The sequence below is a fragment of the Pseudoliparis swirei genome, chromosome 11 (genome assembly GCF_029220125.1).
Source record: "Pseudoliparis swirei isolate HS2019 ecotype Mariana Trench chromosome 11, NWPU_hadal_v1, whole genome shotgun sequence".
Classification (NCBI taxonomy): domain Eukaryota; kingdom Metazoa; phylum Chordata; class Actinopteri; order Perciformes; family Liparidae; genus Pseudoliparis; species Pseudoliparis swirei.
The window spans coordinates 22,695,770-22,712,414 of record NC_079398.1 but is presented as its reverse complement, the minus strand read 5'-3'; the positions used below and the strand labels follow the sequence as shown (position 1 = coordinate 22,712,414).

Genomic DNA, 16,645 nt, shown 5'->3' with positions numbered 1-16,645 from the left:
TTTTTTTGACTGAGGAACAGGCGATCGATAGTGTTTTTTATTGACCTAGTTTGTTCTTGTAATATTATTGATCAAAGCAACTTCGATCCATCCGTCGCTCACTGTTTGTTTGTTCGTCAGTTTCTCAGGCGCTGATTGAATTTTGATAGAAAAACGACTTTCTTCATGCCTTTTTTCCACAGATTGCACGAGTTAGTGTTCGATGCGAAGCGCCGACGTGTCGACGGTTGTCGACTCGCCTGTCTTGGCGAAAGAAGCGAAGAATCTATGAATCGACAAACCGTTTCCAGAGGCCGTGGGCGCTCTGCTCATGTCTGACGCGTGTTCTGATCTGTGTCTCTGCGCAGTGATACGAGGAATCTGCGACGACTACAACCTGGACTTCCCGGCTTTCTACGCCTGCATCGGCCTGTGGAACTGCCTCTTCCTCATCCTGGCGGGGATCTTCAACGTCAGTTTGTTCATGAAGCTCTTTAAAAGGTATTTCTCCCGCACTTCAACAATTTCTGTTGACGTCCAGAGCTTTCGATCTTTCCTTCAGCTTCCCTTTTCTGAGTCGCTTCAGCCAAAACCGACAGATATGAAGTTCTCTTTTCCACTCTGCCCTCCCTCAACTGAATTTCTATTCACCTAAATGACAGCCGAGGCCAGAGGCGTTTGTTTTTGGGTTGTCCGTCCGTCCCATTGTCATGAACGCGACGTCTCGGGAACACACCGGAGGGAACTTCTTCAAATTGGGCACAAACGTCCACTTTCTACTCGAGGAAGAACTGAGTCCAAGGTCAAAGGTTTCTGTGACCTCACAAGAACTCAAGAATGATTACGCTATTCATTACAATTTCACACAAATGTCCAATCGGATGAAATAATGAAGCTATGACATTTTGGGCAGATGTTTGGTGAAGGCATTCAACCACCGGGGGCTTATTCTAGTGACTCATTCTTTAGATTATTACCTTCGCATTGAAAATGCGGAAGGTTATGTTTTGATCGCCGTGTATTTATTCATTTATTTGTATGCGTATTACTCGCATAACTAAAAAAGTATTAAACCGAATCGCATGAAATTTGGTGGGATGAGTGGTTATTATCCGGGGACCAATTGATTAGATTTTGGGATCGATCGGGTCAAAGGTCAAGGTCATGAAAAGGTCAACATCTTCTTTTTACCATAGTGCGGTCAATTTCTATCCAATTGGCATGAAACTAATGCCAACATGTTCATAATTCAATGCCCAATCTTGTGATATGCGAAGGTATGCGCTCTACTGAGTGCCCGTTCTAGTTTTAACTGTTTCTGTGTGTTTTGTTTCGCTGCTACACGATACATTTGGGCAACTAATCAAGTGATTGAATGCATTTGGCTTCATTAAATTTTGTTAATGTTAAGTATTGCTGTAGAATTGTTTTCCAATTCAAAAACATGTCATGAAAACATACACATGCAAACTATAATTGATTTTTAGAACTAAATTATAGCTTAATAACATTCAGTATTTATTTTTAGTCCCGTGTTTCTGCCTGCAGGTCTACTTCTAGTCTGTGATTATTTATTTTTTTAAACAGCAGTTCTCACTGTTTTTTTTCCATTAAGAGTAGTTTATGTTTGTATGTTAGTTCATATCAACATTTTGGTAACACTTTATTTTGATATACACCGTTCCACAACGACCCCGATCGTCGCCACGGTCGTGACTCCCGTGTGCTTGCAGGTCGACGGAGGAGGTCATCGCGCTGTTCATTTCCATCGCCTTCGTGGTGGACGCCGTGAAAGGAATGGTCAAAAGTAAGTCGCGGTTTTCACCGCCTCACGTTGTTTTTTTCCTCTGCCAGGTTAACTGACATAACATGAATCAATAACTCGCCCTCTGCTTTGACTCATCAGAAGCAACGCGAACACTAGCGTCATGCCTGCAGCGTGTCTGTCACGGAGCTATTAGAGTGGACCCAAAAGCACGACTCAGACAAGAGTAACAAAGATGAACGTCTTTAGTTGAAAACAGGCCGGGTCAAAACCGGGAGATCAGTCCAAGAAGCAGACAAGTCCAAAAAGGGGCGGGGCAGAGAATCAGAGGTCAGAACAGGCAGGTCAGGAATATACACTCATAACGCTGGAGAACTTGGCATGAAAACACAAGACAATCTGTCAGAGGACAAGTGAGGGAACCTGAGTAGACAGGGACTAACGAGGGAATGAGCAACAGGTGAGACGGGCATGAGGACCAGGTGAAGGTGATGAGGGACTAACGAGGGAATGGGCAACAGGTGAGACGGGCATGAGGACCAGGTGAAGGTGATGAGGGACTAACGAGGGAATGGGCAACAGGTGAGACGGGCATGAGGACCAGGTGAAGGTAATGAGGGACTAACGAGGGAATGAGCAACAGGTGAGACGGGCATGAGGACCAGGTGAAGGTGATGAGGGACTAACGAGGGAATGGGCAACAGGTGAGACGGGCATGAGGACCAGGTGAAGGTAATGAGGGACTAACGAGGGAATGAGCAACAGGTGAGACGGGCATGAGGACCAGGTGAAGGTAATGAGGGACTAACGAGGGAATGGGCAACAGGTGAGACGGGCATGAGGACCAGGTGAAGGTAATGAGGGACTAACGAGGGAATGGGCAACAGGTGAGACGGGCATGAGGACCAGGTGAAGGTAATGAGGGACTAACGAGGGAATGGGCAACAGGTGAGACGGGCATGAGGACCAGGTGAAGGTAATGAGGGACTAACGAGGGAATGGGCAACAGGTGAGACGGGCATGAGGACCAGGTGAAGGTAATGAGGGACTAACGATGGGCAACAGGTGAGACGGGCATGAGGACCAGGTGAAGGTAATGAGGGACTAACGAGGGAATGGGCAACAGGTGAGACGGGCATGAGGACCAGGTGAAGGTAATGAGGGACTAACGAGGGAATGGGCAACAGGTGAGACGGGCATGAGGACCAGGTGAAGGTAATGAGGGACTAACGAGGGAATGGGCAACAGGTGAGACGGGCATGAGGACCAGGTGAAGGTAATGAGGGACTAACGAGGGAATGGGCAACAGGTGAGACGGGCATGAGGACCAGGTGAAGGTAATGAGGGACTAACGAGGGAATGAGCAACAGGTGAGACGGGCATGAGGACCAGGTGATGGTGATGAGGGACTAACGAGGGAATGGGCAACAGGTGAGACGGGCATGAGGACCAGGTGAAGGTAATGAGGGACTAACGAGGGAATGAGCAACAGGTGAGACGGGCATGAGGACCAGGTGAAGGTGATGAGGGACTAACGAGGGAATGGGCAACAGGTGAGACGGGCATGAGGACCAGGTGAAGGTAATGAGGGACTAACGAGGGAGTGACCAGAGGCAGCTGAAGGGAGCTGGACTGACGAGATGGGAAGCAGGATCTGGAATGACGTGATAGTTAGAGAGACAGGATGAACACCACTAATACAAGAAGGAAGGTGTGGAGCTAAACTGTTACAGTGTCGGCCTCAAACGCATGTCGGATTATTTAAACGGCTGATTACTCTAAGACAGAAAAACTTCAGGAAATGATCCACACACACACACACTTTTTAAATTATGATTTAAGGGTGCAGCTCGCTCATTAGTATGCCCGTCCTCCACTGAAGAATCCTTTGCTGACCCTTTGCTCGTCATAAGATCTTCCAGCTGATCATTCAGTCTATTTAATTAAAAGCGGCCAAGTAGCTTTTTACCACAATTCGGTCGAAGAATACTGTCATTCAGAGGAATCTCTCAACAATCTTATTGAAGAACAAGCCATATTCTTGAATATAATTGTATTGCATCAAAGACATTCTGGGACAGCCCACACATTTGATTCATGAACTAATCTCATAGGAGCAGTGCTACGTATTCATCAATCCCTCCGTTACTCCAGTGAGAGAGATACTACGTACTTCATGACTCAATACACAGCCTGCAGCCATATTACACCCCCATCCCCACACCCTCTTTACCGCACCTCATCTTAGTATATCATAAATATTTTACACAATTTAATTCCCACCCCTCCCCAAAAAAACCGAGATGACGACGGCAGAACGTAATTTATTTTGAATGCGATGTCGTCCTGTTTTTCAGATTGCCGGTGCAGTGGTTCAATTTTCCAGAAACCATTTGTAAAATACGCTCCGAGCTCATACGCCATTACCATAACATTAACCTGTGACATTCTGTTGACACTTTTCATCCAAAATATTTTCTGCGGTGGCATGAATGAAGTGCGTTCAGTCTCCTCGGCAACTCTGCTGGCCACGTGACTTTCTCCCGCTTTGATGGAAAGGCCTGCGGAGGGAAGAGGGATGATGGGGAAACTACTTCTGCTGCTCTTATAGACGAGTTTCTTCTTATTTAAATAGTTGTTCTAGCAAAACCCGACACGGTTTAATGCGTCAACCTTCAACATAAGGTGGTTTGTACATCGTTACTGTAAATAATACGACCAATGAACATCTCTACTTCTATAAGACCATCTGTCTTTCAAACATCACATCGAGTGTCTTCTAATTATATATATATATATATATATATATATATATATATATATATATATATATATATATATATACACTACCGTTCAAAAGTTTGGGGTCATCCAGACAATTTCGTGTCTTCCATGACAACTCACTTTTATTTATCAAATGAATTGAAAATTGAATAGGAAATATAGTCAAGACATTGACAAGGTTAGAAATAATGATTCATATTTGAAGTATTAATTTTGTTCTTCAAACTTCAAGCTCAAAGGAAGGCCAGTTGTATAGCTTATATCACCAGCATAACTGTTTTCAGCTGTGCTAACATAATTGCACAAGGGTTTTCTAATCAGATATTAGTCTTCTAAGGCGATTAGCAAACACAATGTACCATTAGAACACTGGAGTGATAGTTGATGGAAATGGGCCTCTATACACCTCTGGAGATATTTCATTAGAAACCAGACGTTTCCACCTAGAATAGTCATTTACCACATTAACAATGTATAGTGTGTATTTTTGATTAATGTTATCTTTCTTGAAAAAACAGTGCTTTTCTTTGAAAAATAAAGACATTTCTAAGTGACCCCAAACTTTTGAACGGTAGTGTATGTGTTAATTTGGTTTTAAAATGTATGTTAGTATATCATGCCCCTGATTCTAGTTCCTGCACACATTACTGCAGTTTGTATGAGCAGATAATAATCATAATACATTTACTATTAATCATGTCTTCTCTACAACCCGCACAGTTTTTTGTTGAAAAAGGTGTGGCCTAGAGTCACTTTATTATTTCTAAGCATTAAAGACTATTTGAATGGGGACTGTACTTGTCCTGACATAAAATCCAAAATGTTTGCTTCATTCAATTTGTAGGTTTATTGTTTTGTTTTCAGTGCAGAGTTACGGCTCCGCCGAGGTTCGTCACGCCCGGCAGAGTTTACAGTCCCCGTCCTCTGGTTCTCTTTCCTACATTTGACCTGCATTTACTGTTTTCCCACGGCGATACTTTGTGGTCGCACACCTCCAAATACCGTCAAAGTACCAATTATGGACAGCGATGAAAACATAAACAAAGGTCCGGCCTTAGTAATTCCCTTTGTGCCAATAAAGTGCAATTTATTGGCACATCCACCGGCGATGCTCGGAGCTAATGCTCTGTCGGTCCGTGTTTGTTTTACCGGCACGCGGACGATTTCCTCGAAAGTGTTCAAATAAAACTACAAATGTCAGCCGGCTGGTGGCGCTGCAGGAGAAGTCAGTGCAGGGGTCCATCCTCTGGACACCACGCATGTCTGTACCACCCTTCGTGACAATCGTTCCCATATGCAGGCACGTGCACAGATAGAGCCCTCGTGGTGCTCAAGCTCCTCCCCTTTTGCCCTGGATGAGAGAAGTGCCCTTTTTGCTGGAGCCACATTTTTTCTTCATTATCGGTGTTGGAGCTATTTAATTTGACTTTTGTATTTAGGTTTTATCGTAAAGTAATATTGATTGTTTATTGCTTATTTAGGTTATGTTTTGATATGTTTGTTGTTTCTTAGGATAGTTGTAGTTTAGTTTCATATATTTAGTTGTAGGTTCACTGATTGGGCAACACTGGGCACCTGTGGTTATATGCAGAGGTGGGTAGGCACAGGACCAGCATGCACCTGGGTGGCAAATGTTTTTTTACTTTATGTAGCGGCCATTTGTCGTCCGAAATCAAACAAAAATATAAATCAAACCGCCACTGATGCACTGTGGGTTTTGGTGTTGACGCATGTGTTCGGTGTTGATCCTAGTGCAATAACTGCAATAATAACTTCATATTTACACTATGTTGATCTGCACTTCACACATTTCATTTATTTACACTACACACATACACACACTTTGCATTTTGCAGTCTATATTTAATATTTTTATATTAAATTTAATTTTACACTGCAGTCATTAGTATTGTATTGTGTATGCATATATGTTGTATATATACATATATATTTTATTTTATATTTTACTTTGTATACTTCTTGTATACATCTATATCTTTCATCCCTGTTTTTTATATTTTATATTTTATATTTTATTCTCGTGTGTTTAGTTTATTGGTGCTGCTACTGTTACGACAAATTTCCCCTTGGGGATTAATAAAGTATCTATCTATCTATCTATCTATGCAAAAGAAAGTAATGTTCATTTCCGCCTGTTATTATTTTGACAATTTATTTCTTCAACCAAAAAATAAAGAACAAACAAAATGTTGACACTATCAGTATTTAAGAATAAAAGTGACTCTCTCTGTCATCAAGTCCCCCCCAAATGTGTTTGGATATCTGTCGGGGCATTTATTTGAGTTCTTGTGAGAATTTCCCCCCGACCTGCTCCGCGGCGCTCACGAGTGATCAATAGAAAAATCAATTTGCCGATGGGTGCCCTTTTTTTGGGGTTTGCCCCCCGAAATGTCTGTGCACCTGCCCGCTCATATGTAGAGACAGTCTGGATCTGACTGGGCGACCGGCCGACCCGCCGGCGCGGGTAAACACATCCATGCCGGCGGGTCCAGTCGTATTCATTTTTCAGTCTTTATTAATCTTCCGATCTGCTGAACTCAACACTGTGGATGTGGCTTCAGTCTTTACCAGGAACTACCACGCCCCGACGCTGGCCAACAGGAGCGTGGACACCTTGCCTCGGGGCGGCGGCGAGCCGCTCGGGGGGAACGGCAGCGACGCGGCGGCGGCCGGGTTCGACCTCAACGCCCTCCCCGAAACCGTCATCCATTGCACCCGAGAGAGGCCCCTCCTCTGCCTCCTGCTGATGCTCGGGACGCTGTGGATGGGCTACACCCTCTACCAGTTCAAAAGGAGGTACGTGCAGCAGAGATAAATCGCCGGGGGGGTTTTAAATCTTGTCTGGCCGGGAGCGCCGCCCGGCGAGTCGGGGCCTCGACTCCTGAAAATTGTCTGGCGCTCGCGGGAACTTCTCCAGAGGGGCTCTGACGAAGCTCCCGCTTCCGTCGTAGCTTCTGTAGCTTCTGTCCCAGCCTGTGATTTAATAAGCATTAATATTCTACTTCTGATTGCCGCCAGTAATCAAATCAACTTGGAAGCTGGATTCAATTGTGTAAGCAAAAGGCGGACGAGGTACTTAGGCAGTGTCAGGATTGCAGCCATTGTCCTTGTCTTGTCCACAGTAATTGTATTCCTCTATTATCTCTCTCTCTCTCTCTCTCTCTCTCTCTCAGTCCGTTCCTGCATGCCAAAGTGAGGGAGGTGCTGTCGGACTGCGCCCTGCCGATCTCGGTGCTCTTGTTCTCCTTCATCGGCTCCTACGTCTTCAGGGATATTGAGCGTTAGTATCATTTGTTGCTTCTCCAGATAGAATAGACAGTGAATACGAGTTGTTTGCCTGTGTGTGTTATTGAGAGGTTAAAAATTAATTCTAAATTCTTTGCTCTTAAAAAAACGTCATGGTGCCGAAATCCCACCCGGTGATCATTTCAAATGATAAGATTTCTCTGTTGTTTTAGATTAATTTTTTTAGATTTAACACGTGATGAAAATGTAAACATCATAGTCATAAAGAATAACGAGTTTTGACCTTATGACCTTTGTAATGATCCCTTCCTTGACCTTGGATTCAAAAAGGTTGCAAGGGGGGGGGGGATCATTATGTCATTGGAATAATATTTATATATTTAACCTCCTGTTACCTTCAAATTTACTAACATCTTTTACCCCTTGGGGTCAATTTGACCCCAGCAATTAAAACCTAGAGAAAATTATTAGAATTAATATTGTTTCCCAGGTTTAAGTGTGAGGTATGTTTGTTTGTTGACTACCTAAATAGCCTTTTAAATAAATGAAAAAGTTGATATTTCTTATATGTTTGACACAGTGAAAAACAGCCTGGGGTCAAATTGTTCAGGACATTAAAAACATATCATCATGTGAATTTTATGTTTTCCCAGTTGTCCCCAATAAATTAGGACAAGTCATAAAATATATATTTTAAAAAATGATGTCAATCATTTTTTTAGAGATGTTAAACATTGAATGGGGTCAAATTGACCCCAAAGGTAAGAGGAGGGTTAAGTATCTTTTTATTTAACGATAATCACCTGAAACTAAGAATCGTGTGTTTTTGTTGTCTCACCTGAGCCCTCATGTCGTGTGATTGTGTGATTGTGTGATTATGTGATTGTGTGATTGTGCGATTGTGTGATTGCGGTGACGATGGAACCAGATGACATCGTAGAGAGGGAGGGGCGAGCGGACGGGTTGCAATCCCCAAATCTCACCACTAGGTGCTATAAACTCTGACACACCGCCCCTTTAATTACGTCAACTCTTCTTTGGTGTAGTAGATCTTTCTAAACACTGCAATACCCATGAGCCTCAGCCGCTGTTGTCGAAGCGGCTAAAGTATAAAGAAAATACACATAATTTATAATATAAAATACCTCCTTCCTCACCCATAACTCCGCGCCATGCACAGGCGTTGGTGTTCTCTCACCACTTTAATGAAGCATGAAGTGATAAGCGGTCGTGTTTCTTTGCTTTAAAATTGGACAAACTTGATTTCTCAGCATGTGTATTAGTATTTATTTGAACTTAGATAACGTGGGTCATTGCAGGATATAAGCCTGTGGTTTTGTGTCTTTAGGTATCATTGCAACCTACTTTGGCTCTTTACTGTAAGAAAAACAGAAAAAAGAAGAAGAAAGCTCACATATTTAATTAAATAAGAAAAAAGGGGAATGTAATTGCAAGAAAGCTGCTCATGGTGGCTAGTCAGCTGTCTTTTAGTCCCAGTGCGTTGCTGTTCGGGTGTGTTTCCACTTCAGGGATTTGGACTCTGGTCCGAACATGCTGAAGGGCTCACACTTATAGCTTGTTTACTTCCCATGACTGAGTAACTGCAGGGCCTCCTCTATTCGGTGCCTTTATTGTCTTTTTTTATGTTCCTTAATCAAGGCGCAGGCCAAGACACATTAGGATATTTTCATCATTTTTATCCTCCATTGTTTGCATCATTTTGGGTCCCCGTTCATCGTTGCCACGGCAGCAGCTGTTCTCCAGGGGTCGACTCGGGAACAGAGACGAGCGCCGATCCCTCAAGTGAATTCAACTTTGAGTGCCCGGACAATTTTCTGTTCCTTTACCTCCGGAGACAATAAGTCATCAGATAATAGGCCCATTATTGTATTGTCATGACTTCCTAAATTTAACCAACTGCACTTAATTCAGCCAAATGAGATATCCAGTATTTGAAAAAAAATCCAACTCGGAGAGTCATCACAACAGTTTGAGAGACAGTTATGTTTGTGAAGATGGAATCTGACGAGTTTGGGAAGTGCAGATAGCAGATTTCAGGCTAAAATGACATTCATGTCACCTTTTAAAGTCCACTAAAGAAATGGATGCTTATAATTTAGCTCTAATATAGACGTAATCACGCAGGTCCTGAACTACAGTCATCCAACAAAGTAAGAACACTTTCATTAGAGTAAAGTTTCACTGTTGAATTAAGTTCATCGTTGTAATTAGGACTATTTCTATTATCAATTAACCCTTAGAGGCCCACATAAACCCAATTTAGTCTTGTTTAGGGGGTGGACAGGGGCTGTTTAAGGGAAGATGTCGGGCCAACCGTACACGCCACATAGAAGAAAGAACATCATCAGAAACCTCGGAACATACTAATGTATTTGAGATGCAGTTCAGCTGCGTGCGTCAAGTTTTTGAATCGGATTGGATTCAATCTATTGTCATTGCACAGAGTACAGATACACAGGCAACGACATGAATTCTCTGCATTTAACCCCTCCTTAGTTATTAAGGAGCAGTGGGTTACCGTGATGCGCCCGGGGAGCAACTGGGGGTTCAGTGCCTTGCTCAAGGACACTTTTACTTGCAACTAATGGGGAGAGCGGGGATCGAACCGACGACCTTGGGGTTGCAGGACGACCCCCTGACCCCACTGAGCTACAGTTATAAATCCGTAACACACATTGAGTTTTGGTCAGGCGGCTCTTAGTCAGTAAGTTGTTGCTGCTTTTTTGGGGGTTGATGCCATTTGTTCCAGATTTGGTGCAACCACTTAACCATTTTATGATCATGATATTACAATGATGAAAAATCAATCTGAAATACCACATTAAGAAAACAAGACTTTTAAGAAACACCGGAGACAAATTCATGCTGGGATTGAGTATCCAAAACAACTTTTAAAACTTGGAGAAACTTGGAGTCTGAAGAGTCTGTCGTTGGTGGGTGTAATGTTTCCGAAAGAATGTGATTATTCCAGAGGTCGTTGTGGCAGTGACGTAAATTCTTTTTAAAAGCGGTCTCCCTTTGTATCATTGGATCCACGAGAGACTCGGCTTTCAGTCATACCCAAATTATGCAACTCCAAGACTGTTTAGGGACCCAAGTGTTTGGAAATATTCAAATGCACCCTTTTAAGTAAAAGGAGAAAATAACACATTCATTCATTCTGCTTTGGATTAGCATTAAGCGGGCATGTTTGTTAAGGGGAGACCCCTGGGCACAGAGCACCTATTCATATTCACATCTCTTAAGGAGAACCCTTTACAAATGCCTCCAAACTTCAGCACCACTGTGGAGCGTCATTGATAATAATAACTAGAACGGGCACTCGGTAGAGCGCATACCTTCGCATATCACAAGATTGGGCATTGAATCATGAACATTTTGGCATTAGTTGCATGCCAATTGGATAGAAATTGACCGTGCTATGGTAAAAAGAAGATTTTGACCTATCCACGACCTTGACCTTGACCTTTGACCCGATCGATCCCAAAATTTAATCAAATGCTCCCCGGATAAGAACCAATCATCCCACCAAATTTCATGCGATTCGGTTTAATACTTTTTTAGTTATGCGAGTAACATGCATACAAATAAATAAATACACGGCGATCAAAACATAACCTTCCGCATTTTCAATGCGAAGGTAATAATAAACATTTTATTTATAAGGCGCCTTTCAAGGCTCTCAAGGTCGCCGTACAACACATTAAAACAGTAAAGGTTAAGACAACCGGAGCCGTGATAAGTGATGGTGATAGTGATAGTGATAAGGTTCCAATAAACGCCGTAACGGATGAATCGCTATCTTCACTCGCTTGGATCCAACACGCCTGAATCTAAATATGTTTAAATGTACTATCTAGTGAGACAAAAAAAAACAGCAAGTCCTCATTTTTCTCCACAAGCTGGAATCAGCCAATGTTGAATTCATTAAAAATAGTTAATAGACGATCAAAACTGTTGCCGTTCATCTCACGATTGATTTATTTACCGATTCATTTATTGACCGATTATATTTCAGCTCGTTTTTTCCTTCTTCTTCTGTGAACAGTTCCGGTTTTCAAAGTTCACAACCGACCCGTCTTCAAAGTGGCTCCGTTCGAGCGGCTGTCGGGCCTGAACGTCCTCAGCGCCATGGGCATCGGCTTCCTCCTGGCCCTCCTCATCTTCATCGACCAGAACATCGTTGTCTCGCTGACCAACGCGCCGGAAAACAGGTAGAGGAGAGGCGAAGGAGTCTCACGAGGAAAGCGTGACTTGATAACATTTAGAAAACTGTGCAACGGGATAACATGAGTATCACTTATTTGGGATACGAATTATTGCGCATTAACTTGCTTAAACTCTGTCCGTGACCCCTAAAATACCCACCAAGGACCCTCGGGATGGGCTGGAACCGGATCTTCGCCGGTCTGTTTCACTGAAGATTAACTGAGCCAGAAACTTGACATCTGAGTCAAATTGTCACAGTCGGGGAGCTCTGGGAAGCCTCGGAGCCAAAACACCATGTTGAGCTTCCTGAATTTGCATTGGAGAGACCACTTATAGAGCCGACAGCCGTCACCCAACACTACCGGGGGAATCTATAATGATGGGATGTCAGCCCTCATCATATACATTTGTTGGGTCGAAATTAATTGGATCTAAATGTCCAGACGAGGCCTTGAAGACACACACAAAATATAAGATTTCCAAGAATGTCGACCTGTTCAACACTGTTATATATACACATATATATATATATATGTGTATATATATATATGTATATATATATATGTGTATATATATATGTATATATGTGTATATATATATATTTGTATATATATATATATATATATATATATATATGTATATATGTATATATATATATTTGTATATATATATATATATATATATGTATATATGTATATATATATATTGTATATATATATATATATATATATGTATATATCTATATATATGTGTATATATATGTATATATATGTGTATATATATATATATATACACATATATATATGTATACATATATATGTGTGTATATATATACATATATATATATGTGTATATATATACATATATATATATATACACATATATATACATATATGTATATAAAACAATACATGGAAGATGTAGTGAAGTGTAGTTATTTTAAGATATATATCTATATATCTTTAAATAACTACCCTTCACTACATCTCCCATGTGTCACTCACAGTAGAACAGAGGAAGAACAAAGTTGTGGCTATTTTTGTTCCTGCGTTTCACGTTTGATTCTTTTATCTTCAGCGTCCTTTTGTCTGGAAATAAGATCGGACCATTTTGACTTTGTGTTTTATCGTTATGTATTTATTATATCCGTCGGTACGATGCTTGACGACCACTTAATTTCTCCTCCCGAGTAATTTACAGTGTTTTGGTTTCAATGTCATGCTCAAGGGCGCATCAGCAGGATGATCATTATGATCAGTTTGTATTGATATTTATTTGTGCATTATTATATTTATTGCTGTAGACACCGGTTGATCGAAAGGTTTCTCGGCATCAGAAAGGTTGCGACCGTCCTTTTATGTGCAAGTAATTCTAACGTCGCGCTCGGCTCATGATGTCATCGTCGATGACATATCGATTTGTGCGTTGCGTGTGTGAAAACACGGGAGACGTTTGCGTGATGCGTTTATGGTCCATTAATTTAGAAATGAACAGCAATAATTAGTGAAACATATCCGCGGGTTTCTTCTCGTTGTGTTAAAGGGCGCCGCTGACCTCAGGAGAGTACTGCCTTTTTTTACGTGTGTGACTAAATGCTAATTTTCCTTCCACATCTCTATCCGTGTGTGTAACGGTTGCGTTGCTCCTCAGGTTGCTGAAGGGCACGGCGTATCACTGGGACCTCATGCTCTCCGGGCTCATCAACATCCTGATGTCGGTGATGGGGTTGCCCTGGATGCACGCCGCCTTCCCCCACTCCACCCTCCATGTGCGCCAGCTGGCTTTCGTGGAGCAGCGGGTGGAGGGGGGGCACCTCTACGAGACGTGAGTTCCCCGCTCGCCGGCGCCGCTGCTAATCAGACGCTCAATTAAAGGTCGTCTTTCGAGCATGGAGCGACTGATAATGTTGTGTTGCGGGATACTGTATCCCGCTCTCCTCCTGATTGCATGATTGCTATGTGACTAACCGTCTTCTCTCCGGGTGGAAGAGGTGGAGGAGCTTTTAAGAGACGAGAGGATTAGGTTCATCATTACGGCCACGCAGATACGTGCAAAGTTATAGTTAGCGCTGTATTTCAGGGTTTCACAAGTAGTCAAGTGTGATAAAGAGGGTGCGAGGGAAGGGGGGGATGGAGGGCAGGACAGTAAACGTCTATAAGAGCAGGAGATCTAATTAGAGATGTTCATTTTTGAAAAATTTGCAATTTTAGGGTTCTTGGAAGTATGCCTGGGAATTTATATTTGAAATTTCCCGATTGTCCGTGTGTGCTCCAAAATCAAGATAAAGCAGGAGACGTAGAATACCCCCTGAGAGCAAGGGATGGTTATGTTGAGATCTAGTAAGAGTCTAGAACTTAAAAATCATCCAACTAAAAACTAAAGACAGACCAGTGTTGCCAACTCTTTTCCAATAGAAGTCGCTCGCCGCTCCAAAAGTTGCTAAACCTTGTGAGAAAGTTGTCAAAACAAGCCGCTGCCTTCAGGACGGTTTTATCACGGTGCCTTCAGGACGGTTTTATCACGGTGCCTTCAGGACGGTTTTATCACGGTGCCTTCAGGACGGTTTTATTACGGTGCCTTAAAGACGGTTTTATCACGGTGCCTTCAGGACGGTTTTATCACGGTGCCTTCAAGACGGTTTTATCACGGTGCCTTCAAGTCGGTTTTATCACGGTGCCTTCAGGACGGTTTTATCACGGTGCCTTCAAGTCGGTTTTATCACGGTGCCTTCAGGACGGTTTTATCACGGTGCCTTCAAGTCGGTTTTATCACGGTGCCTTCAGGACGGTTTTATCACGGTGCCTTCAAGACGGTTTTATCACGGTGCCTTCAAGTCGGTTTTATCACGGTGCCTTCAGGGCCGTTTTATCACGGTGCCTTCAGGACGGTTTTATTACGGTGCCTTAAAGACGGTTTTATTGCGGTGCCTTCAGGACGGTTTTATTACGGTGCCTTAAAGACGGTTTTATTACGATGCCTTCAGGACGGTTTTATCACGGTGCCTTCAGGACGGTTTTATCACGGTGCCTTAAAGACGGTTTTATCACGGTGCCTTCAAGTCGGTTTTATCACGGTGCCTTCAGGGCAGTTTTATCACGGTACCTTCAGGACGGTTTTATCACGGTGCCTTCAAGTCGGTTTTATCACGGTGCCTTCAGGGCGGTTTTATTCGGGTCCTGCGACAGCCACAGATACCTGAGTACTTTTCTGTTCTTTAGTCAGAATGTTTGATTGATTTATGTTGGGATGTAATTGTAATTATAAGAAGAGTAAACACAACACTAATAGCACGAAATGAAAATTACACAAAGGTTAGATTGTGTCCACGTTGTGTCTGCGGGTCTTTGTTCAGAGAGTTCCACAGGTTAGGATCCGCCACCTCGAAGGCACATTTACTTTTCCAAGATTGTTTAATTTGAATAATTTCCAGAGGCCTAAAGAGGTATGGAAAGGTCAAGAAAAAGAAAAAAGGAGGGCTAGAGGAAGAATGGTCGTAAAAATCTTTTTTTTATCGCGGTAATTATCCTGCACCGATTTATCTCCAGGATCTCAACCCTCAGGTCAGGAGCCACTTATTTAATGACGTGTTTGGCTTTGGCAGCTTCACGCTTCTCTGGACAGGATAAGTGGACGGATGGATGTTTCAATTACGCTTCATGCAACACATCAAGTATTAAAATTCTATATGTTGTCACGGGTTTCCGGTTGAAGGAAGTTTGTCCATCGCGTTGAATCAAAGTAAATTACAATGTCTGTTTATTTAAAGGGTTAAACAAGAAGCAAAGCGGGTGTCCTAAATACTGTTTTTGTTGGTTGTTTTTATTTTACAAACATCTGCATTTTGTCCATCATAGTCCAAAATATGAGAAATATATTTCTCTCACACTGATGAGAACATCCTGGAATGCAAAAGTCGTCGGTCGCATTGCACGGAGCGATTGTGCGCTCTCTAGTGAACCCTCGGCCTGCGCGTGTTGTTGTGTGTGTGCGTGTTGTTGTGTGTGTTCGTGCTCGTCCCCTCAGCATCGTCCAGGTGAAGGAGACCCGGCTGACGTCTCTGACCGCCAACATCTTCATCGGCGCGTCGGTGCTGCTGCTGCCGCTGCCGCTGCAGTGGATCCCCAAACCCGTCCTGTACGGCCTCTTCCTCTACATCGCCCTCACCTCCATCGACGGGAACCAGTTGTGCGACCGCATGGCCCTCCTCCTCAAGGAGCAGGTGTGTGTGTGTGTGCGTGACCAGATGTGGATCGCAGGGCTCTGCAGATCAAACGGTTGACTCGGTGCCCGCCGCCGGAGGAGCCAAAAATTATTTGAAAATATATATATTTGTGTTAGTTTTAATCTACTCACAATAACAGGTGTGCTGGGTTTAAGTGAATTAATTCAGATCAGTTCCTAAATTATACTTTTCCCCTTTTTTAATTCTAGTGTTGGGTATCAGCGGCATAAAGCACTCATCTACATGATCAGTCAGATTGAAATATGAAACCAAAGTTTTGGACGATACTTTTCCCGGAGAGGAAATCTCTTCTCTCGTGCGTCCTATTCAACCTTCCTCCCGCAGGTCGTCTCCCCTTAACTCGGCACTTCTCACACCGCCGCCTCTAAACGGCAGTG

The 16,645-nt window shown here is 42.9% G+C and overlaps 1 protein-coding gene across 1 annotated transcript in view; it reads left to right on the top strand.

Moving 5' to 3' along the window:
• The window catches only part of slc4a11 (solute carrier family 4 member 11), a 66,361-nt gene that overhangs the window by 46,992 nt on the left and 2,724 nt on the right, over window positions 1-16,645 (top strand). Inside the window, exons 10-16 of the mRNA XM_056426386.1 lie at window positions 348-480; window positions 1,713-1,786; window positions 7,111-7,345; window positions 7,723-7,829; window positions 11,865-12,030; window positions 13,676-13,849; window positions 16,049-16,244. Of these exons, the coding sequence (XP_056282361.1) occupies window positions 348-480; window positions 1,713-1,786; window positions 7,111-7,345; window positions 7,723-7,829; window positions 11,865-12,030; window positions 13,676-13,849; window positions 16,049-16,244 (1,085 nt within the window). The remainder of the gene's footprint in view (window positions 1-347; window positions 481-1,712; window positions 1,787-7,110; window positions 7,346-7,722; window positions 7,830-11,864; window positions 12,031-13,675; window positions 13,850-16,048; window positions 16,245-16,645) is intronic.